The 18,045-nt window shown below is 42.7% G+C and overlaps 2 protein-coding genes and 8 non-coding genes across 19 annotated transcripts in view; 1 reads left to right on the top strand and 9 right to left on the bottom strand.

Moving 5' to 3' along the window:
- The window catches only part of CEP295 (centrosomal protein 295), a 43,399-nt gene extending 38,275 nt beyond the window's left edge, over positions 1-5,124 (top strand). For 6 of the 8 annotated variants that reach the window (XM_041487156.1, XM_041487155.1, XM_041487153.1 and 3 more), the window contains 4 exons: positions 1,167-1,284; positions 1,850-2,056; positions 2,627-2,735; positions 2,835-3,288. In XM_041487156.1, the coding sequence (XP_041343090.1) occupies positions 1,167-1,284; positions 1,850-2,056; positions 2,627-2,735; positions 2,835-3,027 (627 nt within the window). In that variant the 3' untranslated portion in view covers positions 3,028-3,288. The other 2 variants (XM_041487158.1, XM_041487157.1) reach the window with 1 other exon arrangement.
- A 98-nt stretch (positions 5,125-5,222) lies between these two features.
- Positions 5,223-17,971, bottom strand: TAF1D (TATA-box binding protein associated factor, RNA polymerase I subunit D). Of its 3 annotated transcripts, none has more exons than XM_041487161.1 (15): positions 17,950-17,971; positions 17,277-17,349; positions 15,242-15,490; positions 14,691-15,138; positions 14,262-14,437; positions 13,626-13,686; positions 13,042-13,328; positions 11,513-11,564; positions 10,181-10,315; positions 9,784-9,831; positions 8,986-9,022; positions 8,609-8,672; positions 6,879-6,946; positions 5,945-6,017; positions 5,223-5,294 (listed from the first exon to the last, which is right to left on the bottom strand). In XM_041487161.1, the coding sequence occupies exons 3-7, from the start codon at positions 15,475-15,477 to the stop codon at positions 13,173-13,175; spliced, it is 1,077 nt and encodes a 358-aa protein (XP_041343095.1). In that variant the 5' UTR covers positions 15,478-15,490; positions 17,277-17,349; positions 17,950-17,971; the 3' UTR covers positions 5,223-5,294; positions 5,945-6,017; positions 6,879-6,946; positions 8,609-8,672; positions 8,986-9,022; positions 9,784-9,831; positions 10,181-10,315; positions 11,513-11,564; positions 13,042-13,172. The 3 variants fall into 3 exon arrangements, with proteins under 3 accessions (XP_041343095.1, XP_041343097.1, XP_041343098.1); XM_041487163.1 differs by lacking the exon at positions 17,950-17,971 and adding an exon at positions 17,673-17,706; XM_041487164.1 differs by lacking the exon at positions 17,950-17,971 and adding an exon at positions 17,673-17,692 and having other exon boundaries at positions 5,223-5,821.
- On the bottom strand, positions 5,772-5,901 carry LOC121364297. Its single transcript, XR_005956848.1, has one exon. It is a non-coding gene; the product is annotated as a small nucleolar RNA SNORA25 (small nucleolar RNA).
- On the bottom strand, positions 7,100-7,226 carry LOC121364296. Its single transcript, XR_005956847.1, has one exon. It is a non-coding gene; the product is annotated as a small nucleolar RNA SNORA8 (small nucleolar RNA).
- LOC121364290 lies at positions 7,950-8,081 on the bottom strand. Its single transcript, XR_005956841.1, has one exon. It is a non-coding gene; the product is annotated as a small nucleolar RNA SNORA18 (small nucleolar RNA).
- LOC121364289 lies at positions 8,747-8,819 on the bottom strand. The gene has a single exon (XR_005956840.1). It is a non-coding gene; the product is annotated as a small nucleolar RNA Z40 (small nucleolar RNA).
- On the bottom strand, positions 9,499-9,630 carry LOC121364298. The gene has a single exon (XR_005956849.1). It is a non-coding gene; the product is annotated as a small nucleolar RNA SNORA1 (small nucleolar RNA).
- Positions 9,952-10,090, bottom strand: LOC121364295. Its single transcript, XR_005956846.1, has one exon. It is a non-coding gene; the product is annotated as a small nucleolar RNA SNORA8 (small nucleolar RNA).
- LOC121364293 lies at positions 10,421-10,547 on the bottom strand. The gene has a single exon (XR_005956844.1). It is a non-coding gene; the product is annotated as a small nucleolar RNA SNORA40 (small nucleolar RNA).
- Positions 11,709-11,780, bottom strand: LOC121364294. The gene has a single exon (XR_005956845.1). It is a non-coding gene; the product is annotated as a small nucleolar RNA SNORD5 (small nucleolar RNA).
- Positions 17,972-18,045: the final 74 nt, after the last annotated feature.

Genomic DNA, 18,045 nt, shown 5'->3' with positions numbered 1-18,045 from the left:
TATTAATCACAATAAGGAGAGGCCTCATTGTAGCAGTTAATCCACTGTTGAAAAACAAGAGGTTGTTGGGTTCTCCAAGTTTTGTAATTGCTTTGGATCATCTTGGTTTGATGTTGTGTTTTCCAGACAGATCGAATAGGTCCTAAATTTGGGATATTCCTTAGAGTCACTCCCTCATCATATTGATCTAGATAGAGTTTGGGAAGACTTGCTGCAAAAAACAAAACCATCTTGCTGGTGTTTGCAAGATTGAATTGTATCTTTCTAATTGAAAACTGGATGAAAGGAGAGTGTGGGATAAAATGAAAACTACAAAGTAGACAGGAAAAAAAAGGAGAAACCCCTCACCTTGTGAGGATGGAGCCATACCAGACTGCAGCAGCAGTTAGAGGGAAAATTAATCAGCTCTTCATAACTGCCACACTTAATTAACCTGTGGTGTTCTTTTTGCTGCTTGCTTATATAAAGCAAAGGCTTTTGTAAACTGCAGAGGGGTGGGCTGTAATGAGACCATAGTTTGGGTGCTGAAGCACTGATGTAGAACCAGTGTCTACAGTGTAGAACTGTGTCTGTTAGATGAACAGATTAGATCATGCACTAATTGCAAGAGCCGTCTAGAGAATTCCTGAAAGTGTCTTAAGGATGGGTTTTTATCAAGTAGCTGATACATGGGAGAGGTGCAGGTTGGCAGCAGGAGGCTGTACTGCTGCAGTGGGTGTCATCTGCCTCTGGGAAAAGGGAGGAGAATACAGAGAAGGAAGAGAGTGATGGGGAGAACTGAAGAGAGCAGGAGGAAATTAAAATAAATTGGATTTGCAGACCTGTATTAAGAACACGCAATTGAAATCTGGTGGGCAAAAGTCTTTAATGGATGTTTTTGGGTTTTTTGAGGTTTTGGGTTTTTTGGGATTTTTTTTGGTTTTTTGGTGTTTTTTTTTGTAGGTGTTGTTGTTTGTTTTTTTAAGTTTTAAAATGTTTTTAGAAAACAGCTTTTTCATACCTATTACCAGAATTCGTTTCTGATTTTTCTTTGCATCAGACATAAAGGCAAAAGCCAATCTTTTATTTGTATTGGGTCTGTGCTAGTGGTACAGTAGTACTGCTTCACTCAAATTTGTCATACATGTTAAGCATTTCCAATCCAATCACTGATCCTTTTGAAACAGGAGAGAGAATTTCTACCACTAGCTCCAGATGCAGATGATTCAGCTTTCGTAAGGCCTGACAGTTCTCCCAAAGCCCAGAGTCCCAACAAGAGTCACTGTCCATCACATCAGACTGCAGGTAATATGTGGTTCTTCAATGCACTGAAGTAGAAAGTATTTTTCTAGTATAAAAATCATCGACAAAATACACCTCTCATTTGGAAAACTTAGAGCTGATTTTACTTAGGCAAGTGCATCCTGCTGTTCAGGCTTGGTCTGTAATACCTTTGACTGAGGTTTAAGTGTGTGTCACGTTGACTTGTCTCTTCCTGGGCCACGTTCTCTCTCATGAAACTTCAGAATCTCTACCACTATACTTGTTTGGTTTTGTAATTACTTCATTTTGAAAAAATCTGTGTCCTTTTCTGATTTGTTGTCATAATTTATGTACCTTTGTTTATTTCTCATTTTCTGTTAGTCCCCCCGAGTCCTGTAGCCAAAGAATTGTCCTTTTTCCTATTCTCATGGTGATTCCACAGGGTCTGAGCTGCTGCTGGTTCTGCAAGGTGCCTCATCATTCAATGCCATTCTCCTCGTGCCATTTACAAAAGTGCTCAAGCTCAGCATTTTAGAGAAACCTGGAAATGCTTCATTGCTCATTATTAAAAGTGAAAGATGTGGAGACTTTTCCTTTTCTTTCACAGTGATGCTACTGGAGTTTGCAGCTACACCCGGAAGTTTACAAAAATCTTTTTTAAAAAGAAAGCAGAATTTCATCCAGGAATCTCTGAAAAGAGTAGAAGCAATAAAAAATAAGGAGAGAGAAAATGAAAAGCTGGAAGCAAGAAAGCTTCTTGGAGGAAAGTCAGATAATCTAAGAAGCAGACAGAAGGAGTCCGGTCTTCTCTCTGGTAGGTTTATGTGGGGGGCAAGACACAGCATTAGGCATCCCTTCAATTGATGTTTCATATCAAAGAATAGATTTTATATTTGCTACATGTTTGCTATTGCAAACTGGGATATTCTTTAATTTGTTTTCTCAGGGAATCAGGGAGCTTTGTTTTCCCTCACTGTCTGGCTGCCTGTGTTGTAAAGCCCCTTATGGGGGCTCTTCACATTTCTTCATATTTCATTCAGCCCACCATTATCGTCATAAGGTGCCTCTGCAAATCACAGCTGCTTAGCACAGAAGAGCCATGTTTAGCAAACTGGTGCATCTCTAGTGCCTGGTGACAAGTCCCTGGGGACTTGGAGGTCGGCTGTGGAGAGCCATGGATGGCCTAAAGCACAGGCAGCAGCCTCAAGAGTGAGACTGGGGGGATTTATTTTAACTCAGGATGTAATCTCTGTTGCTTCATTCTGCTAGCTTGTCTTGGGTTTTGTCATGACATTTAAAAATCTTTAGAAATTTCTCATGCTTTTGAGTTAGCTGAACTAGAGATTTAAATTTAGGATATGTTTGGCTTCTTTTTTTCCTCTAGGAAAAAATGGTGCACTTGCCAATCCGTTGAAAAAAGTAGGAGAAGTGAAAGTATCTTCTCCAGAGGATAGGAAGTCTGGAGAAATTGAAATGCACCAGCGTACATCCAGGTATTGCATGAACACAAGTGGGAGAAGTTTAATTAACAAAAAAAAAAAAAAACAAAACAAAAACAGAAAAAAAAAAAAGTTAATCTGTGTTTTGTGAAGGCTGCTGCTCAGTCTGTGCTCTTCCAGCTGGATCCAGTGCTGCTTAACACTGAGGAGGTGGGAGAGGCGCCAGGTGTGTTTGATGCAGGTACCTGCTGGGAAATGCCCTTGCAGAGGTGGCACTGAGGAAGGTCACTCTGCTGCTGTCACCCTGCTGAGGCAGCTGTGCCACTTAATGCCTGACATGGGATGAAATATGATGCCAAGTTCACAGTTGCACTTGGGAGCAGTTACAGGCAACAAGTGCAGCTCCAAGTAGGGAAGGTTTGTTTGATGCAGCTGAAAAAGAATTTGAAGTGATTCTGGATTACCGGAGAGTGCTGTCAAATTGTCCCAATTGCTAGCAAGTGAGCCAGGGCAAAACCTTAAGCTTGTTACCCTGCTTCATCTTTGCCACTTCCTTCCTGCCCAGACATTGATTTTTTTTTTTTTTTTTTTTTTTTTTTTTTTTTTTTGTTTTCACAGACTTTATAATCAGCTTGCAGAAGTAAAAATCAGAAATGAAGAAAAAAGAAGGCAAGAAACTTATGCTAAAAACAGAGAAAAGGCTAAAGAGTTTCAAAAGGTGATGACAGTTTGCTAGTGTTTTCTTGCCCTTTGGTCTCTTGATTTCACTGAGCTTCCTTCCAATCAGAGTAATTGAGATGTGTGAATGGGGCTGAAATGGGGACCCTCAAACCAGTCTGGATGTTAAGTGATGCCATTGGTACAGCCCACGTAGGAATTTTCTTGTCAACAACTGAGCTCGTTTTCTCTAAAAAGTATCTGTCTCAGGCTGAATATTTTTATGACCTGAGCTTGAGCAAAAAGGCTCCAGCTGCTTGAAACTCTGTAGCAAAAGAATTGCAGCCTTTTTCTTAGTCCAGACTTCACTAGATTTCCATTTTAAGGCAGCATTCTGGGTTTGGTGTTTTTTGGGCTGCTTTGGCTACTCCAGGTAGGGTAAGAGTCTGGGCATGCCCAAACTTGAAAGGTGCAAGAATCTTGTCAGGGTTTTGATGGCAGTAGTTGTGGAATAGGGTTGAACAAGAGGCCTTAGGTTTGTCTGTTCCCCCTTTCCCCTGCTGTGCCTCAGACAGCTGAAAGGAAGGAAATGCTGGATAATCCTAACAGGCTGTGGGGAATCCAGGTCCAATTCTTGCATTTAGCCATGACCAGCTCACCTGCTCTGTGGTGGAAGGAGTGGCTTTGTTACATTGTTTTACCATCATTAACAGAGAAGAGAAATAAGCGCACTATCCTCATGCCCTGTAATCTGTGGCCTCTGGAACAGAGACAGCACGGCTGTCCAGACCAGCACTACCCATTGCTGATGTTCTGGTTGCAGTACCCAGCCATGCTGGCTTTAGAGCAGTCACTTCAGCACCGTGCTCTCATGGTTTGCTGTATTTGCAGAAAATGCTGGAGAAACTGCGAGCCAAGAAGACTTGGAAAGCACCATGACAGGGAAAGAGTGAGCAACAAGGACACACGGTGGTGTTTGTACAGTCCAGGCCAATGAGTGGTGCAGCCTCGATGGTGAACTGTGAAGCCATTTAGGAATCCTCAGCTTTAAGCTGTAGGAAAACTTGAGTACCCCAAACCCCCGTGGTCCCCTGGTCAGAGCTCGCCACAGCAGATGGACTGTGCTGCTTTCTTCATTGTTTGTCTCAGATTGAGTCACTGGCCTGAAAGGCTTTTCTTATATGTTAATATTTTAAAGAGATACTAAGTTTTGTAACATACCTGTATAAAATGTTTTCAAATAAAGTTTTAAAGTTATTAGAATCTCTGGGTAACAGGACATTACTTCTGTAAAGCTGGAATTTTTAATCTGTTCTTTGCACTATGTGATTTAAAATTGAGAATTAAAAATCTCAGAGTTACTTCTTCCAAAGAGGGCTTTTCTATCCCTGTTTTCTGAGCTAAGCATGTATCAGGTCAAATTCAAAGCTCAACTTTTGCTGTAAACTTAGTTAACAGGTGCAGTACCAGGGGATTTTCATTAATGCTCATTCTGGTTAAAATGCACCACAGCAAGTCATGCAGTAGTTAGGGGTGGAGGAGTTAGTAGTTAAAGGTCCTGCTTAAAGCTCCAACAAGATCTCCCCAGAGCATTTTCTGCTCCAGGAAAAACCCCAGCTCTGAGCCTCTTCAACAGAAGGTGCTCCCTCCCTGTGCTCATTTTTGCAGCCTCCTCTAAATCTGCTCCAAGGGAGCTCTTAGAAAGCTGATTTTTGATAAATTAGTCTGGTGCAGTTGCATGTACTGCAGTGGTGAACCATAAGCCAGAAACAGTTTGTTTAACTCCATGGAGTCAGGTGGAGAATTTGTAATTCTGGGATTTTCAGTAGAGCATGGAGTAGCAAGTTAAAATTAATGTTTAATTCAAAAAACTGCAATAAGCACTCTAGAGAAGGTTCTTTATTTGGAATAGCTGTGCAGTTCATTGGAGCAGGCTTGCAGCAACATCAGCAGGATCTAAGAGAGGAAAAATATCTATTAGCATTTTCAATCCAAATAAAAATTTTCTAATATCCAATCTAAACCTCTCCTGGCACAACTTGAGGTCACCTCCTCTCATCCTACTGCTTGTTAATTGGCAGACCAACCCCCACCTCACCACAAGCTCCTTTCAGGTGGCTGTACAAAGTGGTGGCTCCCCCTGTGCCTTCGTTCCTCCAGGCTTAACAACCCCATCTCCCTTAGCTGCTCCTCATCAAACCTGTGCTCCACACCCTTCCCCAGCTCCACTGCCCTTCTCTGGACACACAAGCAGCAAGTGGGCTGCAGGACTGCTCAAACCACAATTGTAGCAGCCCTGTTCCTTAATGCCTCATGCTGCAAGTTACTGCTTCAGAATGGAATGGAGTAGCCTCTCCTCTACATCAGCATCAGAAAACTCCATGGCAGCAGGGTAAGGCCCTTCCTCAGCCCAGGAGCCTGAGTACACGAGGCATTATCTCCTCACAAATAGACCATAGCACACACCGAGTGTCCACGGCATCCTGCAGAGGATTTCAATATGCGGTCACCGCGTTAAGAGCTGCTGGTTTTTCAGCCACGCAAACCCTCTTTGAAGTGACCTTCAATTTCTTGACAGCGCCGGCTTTTTTGGTAAGTGCCCTTACCTTCACCCTCACTTTGGCAGCTCCCACATGGTGTTTCTTATCCCTCTGACACACAGCAACTTGGTGGCAGACCCTAGGAGTTAGAAGAGTTGGGTTTGGTTAGTACAGGGGAAAAGTGCACCTTGGGTGTAAATTGCATGGAACAGCCTATGTCTCCCTTTTTTTCTTCTGTTCCAAAGAACAATCTTTCCAGCAGCAGCTCTGGAATTCAATCTACAAATTTCCCTCAACTGGAACTTTCTCTACCCTGTAGCTTAAGCCTTGAGAGTGCCCAAGGATACATCCCTACAAGCCACATTCCTACACCTCAGGAGGAACTTGCTTTTAACAGCAGAAGGGAGTACTGTGTCCTTGACCTGTGTTAAAGGCTTTATTCCCAGCAGACTTGGTGCCACACCATGTGGCAAGACAGGAGTCTGGTGGATTTGCTTTATGGTCATGTCCACAGCTCACCAGAAACAGTAACATCCCAGCAGCCTTGGTAATGACCAGATACTCCTCTCACTGCTCTTACGGGACTTCACTCAATAACCCAGCTGCCCATCGTTTCCAGTGAAGGACCAATCAATCCTGCTAATATATAACCCAAGTTGTGAACAAGCCTAAAGTATGGCACAAGCTCCAAGTACTGAGGAACTCCTCACAACCAACGGCAGAGTAATTCAGACACTTGTACTACAAATGGCTGCACAAGTGTGACAGCAATCTGAAGTATGTACACACACACAGGAATGACTCACAGATGAGTGATCTGCTCAGATACTGCACAGAGCTGCAGTGATTACTACCCAGTAACCTCTGGTACTACACAACCAGTTCTACACTTAGTTCTACAACAGTTTAGTAGTTCCCATGTTTACAGTCATACAAAGCTAATACACCAACTAATACACCAAAGTAAAATTGTATGGAACTAATATAACCAAGTGCTTACCTGTCAAACAAGTTGCTTCCATCTTTTTTAACTTGGGGCAGTTCACTTCATTCTGTATCCTCAAGCACCTGTTATAAAAAATTGAATACACTTACTGAGTTCCAGAGGCTAGTAGCCAGTTTTCACAGAGATAATCAAAATGAAGACAAATGAAAACATCTACTTTCATTTGTTACATGAAAATACAAACCAAGTACACTGAAATCCGTGAAGAGGTAAAAGACTGTTTCAGCAAAAATACAAGGTTTAACAGACAGCAGATTGAAAACCAAGGATGCCAAATGCTGCACTGCTTTTTGAACATCCCATCAGGACAAGGCTGCTGGGTGCAGGTACCATAACACTGCAACAGCCACAGACCTTCAACCACAACAGCTCAGTTTACAATTGAGCTTCCTGCAGGCACCAGTGGGTGTCAGGGAGTAAGAGGTACTCTTCACACAACTGCCGTGCAGCCGAGAGAGAGAACAGACTAACAAGAACAGCAGCTTTGAATTCTCCTACGTGAAAATTTATACTTTTTACAGAGTACTTTGCTTCTTCTACTTTGATCTCTGTTCTATAGAACAAAATCCAGGGATTTTAGCAGTATAGCAGTAAGGTGCCTGAGCTGCTCAGAAATGAACTCTTTAAACCCCCATACTTGAAGAACTTAACCAAGTATTGCTGCTCAGTATGAAACTGTGGAGCATCTCTTGATACAAAAAAATGCAGCAAGTTTATGAAGTTGCTTCATAACAGACATTACGGTGCTGTCTCTTACCTATAGCCACTGAAACAAGAAATAATCACTCCTGCATGATTAAAGGGGGGAATAGACTGTTTCAAGCCATCCAGAAAACAAGCAGCAAAAAAACTGTGTTACAAGTCCTACACAAAAACCTGGCCAAGAGACTAAGTTCAGCCCATGTAATTCAGAATGTCAGCTGCACCTGAAGTCCCAGAACACACAGACTTTACTCCAACCAAGCTTTTCCACTTGAAACACTTTTTGTTTTGTATTCCAAGCATGTTTCAATACACCTAACAGAGATCACTGGGCATCCTGCAATCCTCAGATTCTACACTAAGATTTGTCTTGCAGTTGTATCCCACAGAGCTAACACGTAGTTAAGTGGGTAAAGCCAAACCACAAGTTTATTCTGTGAGGCGTTTCCAACGACATGAACCTACAGAAAAGATCCCATCGGGATAGACCTCACTACTTCTGGTACTATAAATTAACACAAGAGATAATAAAAATCAAGCAGACTGGGAAGGTATCTGGTACAGATCACAGTAAGTGTCATCTTATGTTGTTTCAAGACATTTTGGGGAAGGAACAGAGTAAACGATACACTAGCATCTCCTTCATATTACTAAGTTTTTAATTACAAGTTACCTGAGAAGCAAACATCAATGGGAATTATCTACACAACTCTGCAAAATCCTCCCTGTAGATTTCCTATTACATGTAACTTACTGATCAAAACTATTAGTTTAAAGAGTTAACCTGTTCACCTTGTTCTTGACTAAGCAATTTATATGAAGATTCCTTGGGCAAACTTAAGTTAGCATAAATTCTTCCCTTAACAGGATGAATGATCTATTAGGACATACTAGTGTAATGTTGAAACAGTCCCTGAAGCCTTCACAAATCAGTAAGCTTTGTCTGAGAGATTTCTGGCCTACTGACAACCAGAGCGCCTCAGTCTTTGAGGTACGGGTAGAACTTCAGATGTCACACTAACCCTTGAAGCAGCTTCAGACTTCTGTGAAACAGCAGCCTGCATTTCCTTTATTTTCTCTAAGTACCTGCCACCAGAAAAGAACAAGTAAAGTTACAAACCAGAATATAAATCAGCAGAACCTACAGCAGTACTAAGCAGATTTGTTCAGAAAGGCTCTTCTCACTCACTCTCTTCAGAGCAGTTGAACATTTTGCCAATCATCACAACAATTTTCTCACAGCATTCTTAAGTTTGGGGAAAATAAGTTCTCATGTTCTCAGAAACAACATTGCATTTTCTCAGTAAGAGAGGAGCACCAGAATAACCAGCTCACCAAGTTAAAGACAGGTGGCTGACCTGAAAAAGGCAAGGGTAAAAAAGCCAGTGACAGAACTTACCAAAATGCTCGTTCAGACTGGACATAAGATGCACTTCCTAAAATAAAATAAATTGTTGTATCAAGTTTCCTCAGTATTTTAGCAGTTCATCAAGACTTGGGTGCTTTTATCCCAGTATGGAGCCAGGCAGACAGTAGTCCAGTTACACTGGCTGAATGTTAATGACACAACAAAGCACTTCATCTGCAATCAAACCATAGCCTAGTTTATCACACAGCTAGCAACTAGGTCCATCTGCAGCTGAAGGAACTGGAGCACTATGACACAGAAGGTAAAACTAAGGGAGTTACCTCACAAAGAAAGCATGGAAGAGACCATTGTAAGACACCTTCAAAATATGCTTTTAATAAACAATCTACAGGCATTCAGCACTGCAAGTATTTTTCTCTACCTGCTAATTCTACTTCTTTTAGTACATAGAATGCAGAATTGAGGCACATCAACTGATGTGTAAGCTTAAACTTCGTAGTAGCTGCATTTTTAATATGTTCGCAGAACTGTCCCACTAAGTGAACTTGTTCCAGGTCTCATTGTCACCACTGCAACGAAGTGTACAGCGAGGAAAGCAGAACCTGTTACTCTTCTAGCCACGTTTTCCAATTCAGACACACTGCAGGTTGTGTCTAGCTGCTGAAGAACGAGGCATAAAAACTGCACAATGCCTTTAGAATAGCCTGGTTTTTAAAATACTTTTTTTTTTCTTGTCACAAAAGACAGCCTAGAAGATAAGAATTGAGCTTTTATCTTCATACAACTACCTCCACTAGGAAAAAACCCAACTGTTTCCTCAATACTTACACTTGAGTAGAGGCTTTCTAATCTGTTCCACACATCACAGGGATGCCCCTTTAAAAAAAAAAAAAAATCTTGGAATAATGTCACTAGTCACTATACTTTTATCCCATAACAGTTTAGCTTTTTTTGATGTTGTATTTGAAAATCTGCACACTAAGAAACACTAAATCTACTTGTTTCAACAGAAATACCAAGTTTAACCAGCACATCTGCATGAAAACCAACGATGCCAGCTGTTGAAATACTGTAGCACTGCTTTTTGAACAGCCCATCAGGAAGACACTGCTGGGTGCAGATACCATACAGTGCACAAATTAGTCTGATTACTTGCTGTGGGAACAGCACTAAACTGAAGAAACCCAATGGTCTTATGGTGAAGCTCAGAAGAAACAAAGCTCACCTCTTTTGCTTCCATGTTGCACAGATGTCCACTGAAGTAAAGGATTTGTGAATCAGGTCAGCAAACAGCCATAAGAATTGAAGAGGTCCTGTAATCAAGCAATTACAGCTGCTGCTGCAGTGCGACTGTGCTCATCTGCAAAGAAAGATGCAATCAAACTACACTTCTGAAAATTCAGAACACCAAACTCTAGATTGATCAGTATTTGAATGAATGAATGCTATTTGAGGCCATGCAAATATTGTCCCTTCGGGTAGGTAACACAACCGATACATTCATCAGCTGTGGGTTGCAAAGGAAGGGCTTTTTCTAAGCACTAGGTTCCAGGTTTTTGTCTACAGCCAAAGACAAAACCTGATCAAGTGCTGGAACAGACTGAACACATTCATTTTTTTGCTATTTTTGAAACACCATTTCAAATTACTTCCCAATTGACTATACACTTAGGGTTAGCAGTAGAACCTGACCGTTACCACGCTGTCCAGTCCTAGAGACAGGTAGCTTGAACCAAGGTAATTGTGGTGAGGAGTTCAGAATCGCATACACTGTGCCAACCTGATGTGCTTCCTAGTGCAGTCCTCCACCTACAGCAACAGCCAAGTGAGATGTCTGCTCCTACCCTTTCAACTCAAGAATGTTCATGTAAGGTTTCACTACTTGCCCACCCTCAGCTCAGTGTTCCCCATGTCAAAGGGATTTTCCTATGCTGTATCCTTACTAGGTGCTTTCTTCCATGCTATTCCCTACACTGTCCCAAGCCATGCAAACTTGGCAACATCCTACAGTAAGAAGCTTTCACAGCCATGTACATGCAAGACTACCAGTTGCTCTCTGCTGTCCCTCCTGCTCTTGGAAGAGATATAAATTAAGGTGGAATTTTACCATAGGGAAGCCACCAGAAGCTGCAGCTGTTGATACACCCTGGCACAGAAAGTGTGGGTGAGGCACCACGAAGACTGAGAGGAAAGTAGCTCTTCAAGATCTTCAGCAGAGAAAATTCCAGGCAGTGTTGTCCAAGCCAAATCAGGTAAGTTGCAGCATTTGACAGCAGGTAAAACTTTTGGTTGTTAACAAAAACTGCACTTTGAAGTATTCAAGAACTGAAGTTTTTGTTTAAATAGATGCTACAGGCTCTAACTTTGGTCAGACTGATGAAAGGTATATAGCACTGAACTCACACGTGGGAAGTTTCACACTCACAAGCTGCTGCTCAGCTGTGGAGCACTGTAATATATTTTAACTATGGAGCACTGCTTTTTCAAAACCTTTTGTGAAATAATGCAAAAAAAGCTACCTAAAGGAAACAAAACTGAAACCCAAGTAACAGCTTACCTTATGCAGCAAGAAAACCAAGAGGTATTTCATCTTCCAAAAGCAACATAAACTAGATGGGAAAGACAAGAAAAACAAAGTGAAAAAACTGTCATATACAGTCAAATAACTAAAGATTCCTGAAGCCAAAGCCAGATTTTAACAACCAACTTAGCAGCTGTAATAAGCTTGACTTTCATGAATATATTTATCCAGTTTTAATCAATATTGAAATTTAGTTTACTTTTGAGTCACTCAGCAGTTGAACAGCCAAATTCATCACATGAACTGCAGAATGAGCAGGACTCCTCATACACCACTCACTGTGCCCTACCAAGAACCCCACTCCTTGATCCAGGGTGAGTCTTTCAAGCCTTTAAGTATTTTTCAGGAAGACACCTAAAAGAGTTACATTTAGCCATTAATTCTGAACCAGTTTTAGTGGTTTGATCTTTAAATGCTGAAGAGTAATTTTTGCAGTTCTAGCTAGAGCTATCAAGATATGTTTGGGAAACTTCCTTACAAAGGTCTGGGACCTTAATTCAAGCATGTAAATAACACAGCTTGACTTGCTCTCAATATTGAGCATCTACTGCAAATCTCCTTAAGTTTCATTTGAAGGAAATTCCATCAGCAGACAAAGCCTTTTTCTGACAACACACTTGTTCAGCACAGATTACTTTTACCTGCTGAACAGCTGCCAGTTAGCTGCTGACAGCAATTTGGTTAAGACTACTTGACTGAGGCTGTGAGGTGACTTGTTTTTAAATTTTCCTGATTCACAAGTGAGCATTTCAAACGTTTGTTACTTCAGCTACCAAAACAGCTGCAGGAGGACACAGTGATATTCAGACCACTTCTAAACACTAGCCATGTTTCCCACTGACTAAAACACCTTTCAGAAAGGTATTTGCAGCTGGGGCAATGCCTGGCAAGTACTGTCAATAAAGAGCTTTTAGCTTCTGCTAAGTCATGTCCATATCAGAAGCCATTCTGGACAGAGGGGGGAAAGAGGGAAAAAGTAATTTTTGACTCAAGATTCACTATATTGCTACAGTAATTGATACAGTAACTTACAACTTCAGATTCTTGTATTAGATTAAGGAGCAGAGAATTCGTTTTCTGAGAGTTTATTCTACATGGAATAGACAACCTCAACCACACAAAATTGGATTTTATTATCATTCAAATCCATTAACCACATTTTTTCAACAGACTTTTGTCAAAACTGACCAACCACTTTTGAATTTTTATGGTTGGCACTTGCATAAAGTTTTAATTCTTCTTCAACCCTTTAACTTCTAAAGTATTTCAAACCTGCACCTCTAAGATAGAAAAACAATCTCTCAAGGACCACCCACAAAATCATCTATGAAAGAAAGGCTCTAAACTGCCCTTTCAAGTTGATGTATGCATGCTTTTCTGTATACACATCCTTTTCTATCCTGTGCTCTTGATAGAGAACAGCACAGAAGACATTTAAAAGCTTAGCATGAGGACAGGTTATTCTATTTTTGTAACTGTCCCAGACACAAGCCCAATATACTCACAATAAGCCAAATGTGCCTAGGCATCTGGGTGGAGAGCTGAACACTGACTCCAGAGCAATGTTTTAAACCAAACAGGCCCAAGAGAGGCATCTGAAGAACAACCACTGCCACCTCATTGGTCCATCTGCTGTTCACCGAGGTGAACCCTGCAGAGGCACAGAGTTCCCTTCAGCACCATCTTCTTCATCCTCTATTTCAATCACTTCAGGTGGTTTTGCACGTTTTCTTCTTGGCTTTGACTTTTTTTTACTGGGAATTGTGCTGCTTAGAATGAAAGAGCTGTTCTCCTAAGAAAATTGGAAAACAGAAGTAGTAACAAGTCTAGTTTTGAGATACTTATGTAAGATTTTAGTAGTAAATATGTGGATTTTTAAGGACTCTACAGAATTCCTATACATTTCAGCATTACATTGAAGAAAAGAGTGGACTATCAACCTCCTTCTGCACTAAAATCAGAATTCAGAGGTCACACTTAACTCTGGATCTAAGCTCAAGAACTGAATACTGAAGACATTATCTACTAATTCTTTAACTTCAGAACAGAAAAGCTAGAGTGTTTCTGAAGTTAAGGAGTGCTTACTTACCACTACTCTGGCATCAAGTTGTTCCTCAGTATCAGAATTCAAGCTCTCCTCATCATCATCGCTGAAATAAAAAATTTAGATCAAACTGTGCACTTTTATGGACCTTAAAATGGGTAAACTAAAGCCCTTAAGTGAACAGTAGGTGAAAGACAGCATTGTACCTTTAACACTGTCTTTTAGGCTTTCTCAAGGTTACTTGCAGTTGCATTTACAACAGCAAGTATTCTTGCTGATTTCCTGATCTTTTTACTGCACTAAGCTAATTGCTTGACCCTGAAGACCAAAGATAACACTTTGGTTTTTAATAATGTAAAAAGGTATTGAAATTATCCTTTAGTCTTTGTTTTAGAAAACTGTGTTTTAGTCGGGATAACATTAGAGGAGTGCATTTCACAAAATACTTTATTTCAATTTCTGCCAACAATTCTCAGTCTTCAGATCAAATTAAGAATACTTATTTCTGTGAGAACTTTTAAGTTACCATCTACAAACACAGAATATCCCAAGTGGTAGAGTGCTTTGTTCCCAAAATAAACAATGCTTTCATAGGTTAAAAGGACAGGACAACAATTGAACTTGATACACACACATTTATATGTTAGTAAAGCACAAAAAAGTAAGTAAAGATGAACTTACTCCGTCTCCTGAATAGGGGAAATGGGGCCATCATCATCTAAGTATTTGTGTTTCCGTAACACCATACACTCTTTTTCTAAGTCATCACTGGCCTGAAGGGCTTTTAAAGCTTTTTTAAGATGTTCTTCATATTTAAGCACTTCAATATACTTGAAATATCCCTTTGCAGCTGCTTGCTGTAGAAAAAAATACTCAGGTAAGATCTTAAATGTAACGCATTTACATTATGAACTGATAATGTAACATTCTATCAACACTAATATATATTCTTGCAGTGTTTGCTTTAGAAGGTATTAATTTTACAACATCGAGTGTCCTGTTTAATAGAAGTAAAACCTGTTTTATTCTAGTGGAAGCACAACATAGCCCATTTTAATTCTTAATTTTTAGACTTAGGAAAATATTTATCCCACAAAAGAGAGGACATACCTCATAGCCAAGAACCATCTTTAAGGGAATATGCTTCTTCCCATAATGTTTTTCAACAAAAGGGAATTGAAAACCTCTGTCTAGGAGCCTCCTCTTTTGTTCCTGTGGTGAGGCTGTTAGTGGGGGCCTCCCTGTGGGCATGTGTGTGCTCTCATACTTTTTCTTCTTGCTCTTCCGTGCGTAAATTTTGTATTTTCTGTGTGCGGCTGCTTTGAACTTCCTTCCCCTGAAGTGATAAGCAAAAATGGCCTTCAAATTGAGTTTTGACTTTTGCTGCTTGGAAACGTCTAATGATTTCCCTGGACTTTGAGGAGACAGTGAAGAATCTGAGGAGCTTTCATTGTCAGGTACTTCTGTAACAGATTCAGCTTGTTGCCTTGAATATTGAGATCGCCTTTTCTGCTTTGAAGGTGCAATGGAGCACTCAGGACGAGCATCAGAGACATCACTGAAGAAGAAAAAAGTATTTACTTTCAAAAGAAGGCTCACTTTTATGATACATTACACAGGTTCTCCACAGGAAAAATTCTGGACTAGAGATAAAAACTCACCTTTCTGAATCACTGCTGATCAGTAAAACCTCAGATGAAGCAGCTGATGATTTACACATGCTCTTAGGATGATCTGAAGACTCCCGAGGAACAGCCACCTTCTGCCTTGACCGCTCTGTTCCTGTATTCCTTTGCCATAAACACACCTCAGATGGCTCCTGCTGCTGAGGGCTGATCAGCACTTGGGCATCAGGGTAATCAGAGCCAGAAGTCTGGGGTTCATCTGTATCAGTCATGTTTCAGTTTGTCCTAAAAGGCAATGAGAATTCAATAAAATAAAAAGTTACATTAATCAGGTAACAAACTTTCCTCTACTCCATTCATGATCACAGGGTAAACTTAAGAACAATCCTGAGGAAACCTGAGCAGAGATTTTCCTATGAACCATGACCAGTTATATTCCTCATACTAACATTTATTAAGTCACAGCCACTTACCCCAAAGATATTCACAGCACAACTAAAGTCAGAAAATTTTTTAGTCTTTAGTTCAGCTCCTGCCCAGAGGAAGGCAAACATCAGTGGTGCAAGAGATTGTTCGGAGACTGAGATGAATTCTGAATGTTTGAACACTCTCCCTACTTAGGGTAATTTTCCTCCAAACAAGTACACATACACATAGCCAATGCCTTCTTATACTTGTAAGGATATTGCAGTTTTAAGTCATACAAAAATATTTTACTGTGGTTTAAAACCTTAAAATTAATCCAGTGCCATCATGAGAAGCTATGCCATCCATCTTCCTTCTGTTTTGTGAGCTGTAAGATACCTAAAATCTCCTGCTCTTAATAATCCATCACCCATTTGTTTGGCTATTAATCATTAGAGACCAGCCCCAGAACAAAAATGCTAATTTTCACTTGAATTAGCAAGACAACACAGTCCAGCTCTTTAGTGGCTTAAGTCTATACAAAAGGGAATGTAACATACAGCAAAGGAATCTAGCTTTCCTCTGCATGAGCCTGGAGTTATTTTACCTGTCATTTACTAGCCCTGTAGACCTGCATCTTTCTAATTTTACTGTGAGTTTTAGAGTTTTTTTCGAGTTTTACAAACTTATTCTCAAACCCATTAACATTTTAAATGTTACTACACAGTTCAGCATCCGAAGACACTAGAGCAGAGTTTATCCAATGCCCTCACATAACCTGCAGCACATCATCCTGAGGGCACATGCACATCAAGCAAAGGACTGGACCTCGTCAGCATGAATGTAGGAAAAGCAGGCCCCAACTGACCCACCTGATGTCCTTCTATGACCAGTGTATGAGGCAAAGGCTGTGGATGTCGTTTGCCTGCACTTTAGTAAAGCTTTGGACACCATTTCTCACAGTATTCTCCTGGAGGAACTGGCTGCTCATGGTTTGGATGAAAAACTGGATAAATGGCTGGGCCCTGAGAGTGGTGCTGAAGGGAGTTACATCCAGCTGGTAGCTGGTCTTAAGTGATGCTCCCCAGGGATTAGGGCTGGGGCCAGGCAAGTTTATTGTCCACTGACGACCTCAAAAAAGGGATTAAATGCACCCTCATGCAGCTGGCAGGTGACACCAAGTTGGGTGGGAATGCTGATCTGCTGGAGGGCAGGAAGGCTCTGCAGAGGTGTCTGCACAAGCTGGATTTGACAAACTGAAGCCAAGTGAGTGAGGTTTAACAAGGCAAAGTGCTGGGTCCTGCACGTGGGTCACAGCAGAAAAGGCCATGGGGGTGCTGGTTAACAGCAGCCCAATATGATCCAGGGTGTGGCCAAGAAGGCCGACGGCACCCTGGCCTGGATCAGCAACAGTGGAGACAGCAACACCAGGGCAGGGATCGTCCCGCTGTACTCAGCACTGCTAAGGCCACATCTCAAATCCTGAGTTCATTTTGTGCCCCCCACAACGAGAAAGACCTTCGTGCTAGCTCTGCTATGCCTCTGCAGGCACACTGCTCACGCTGGTTCCCCCGTGGCCTGACAAACACGAAGCCCAGAAACAAAACCAACCAACGCCAGCGGCAGCAATGCCACTCTGAGCGCACAGGCCCTGCCTGCTACTCACAAGCCGCAGCTCAGCATCCTTCGACGTCTCTACCGCGGCTCCGGCCTGCGGCGCTGGCACGGCACGCAGATCCCTTGGGGAAGAAAAACAACCACCTAAACTTGCTGAAACCCTGACCAAGGCGCCAGGCACACCCCTCGCCAGGCTCGGCTGCAGCAGCGCGCTGGGGCCGGCGCCACGGGAAGGCCTTTCGGACGGGGCAGGCACCAAGTCAGCCGGGCCGGGGACACCCCGCCGGCACCGCTCCCGCGGGGCCCCTCACCGACCGCCGCCTCACGCCCCGCTCCTCGGGGCATGACTCCACACCGCCCGGACTGTCCCTCCACCCCCGGCTCCCGCGTTCCCAGGCCCCGGCAGCGCGGATGGCGGCGGATCCGCCCGCCGCGAGCGGCCTACCTGCGCCTCCCGCTGCCCCGCCGCAAAGGGCGTGCAATGGCCGCCCGCGCCTTAAATAGCGCCGGGAAGCTCGCGAGAGGCGCGCGGGCAAGTCAGCCGGGCCGGGGACACCCCGCCGGCACCGCTCCCGCGGGGCCCCTCACCGACCGCCGCCTCACGCCCCATTCCTCGGGGCTTGACTCCACACCGCCCAGACTATCCCTCCACCCCCGGCTCCCGCATTCCCGGGCCCCGGCAGCGCGGATGGCGGCGGATCCGCCCGCCGCGAGCGGCCTACCTGCGCCTCCCGCTGCCCCGCCGCAAAGGGCGTGCAATGGCCGCCCGCGCCTTAAATAGCGCCGGGAAGCTCGCGAGAGGCGCGCGGGCCGACGGG

This window comes from Pyrgilauda ruficollis, unplaced genomic scaffold (genome assembly GCF_017590135.1).
Source record: "Pyrgilauda ruficollis isolate IOZ18807 unplaced genomic scaffold, ASM1759013v1 scaffold8, whole genome shotgun sequence".
Classification (NCBI taxonomy): domain Eukaryota; kingdom Metazoa; phylum Chordata; class Aves; order Passeriformes; family Passeridae; genus Pyrgilauda; species Pyrgilauda ruficollis.
Note: the sequence above shows the minus strand (reverse complement) of the source record. Positions and strands in the feature narration are given on the sequence as shown.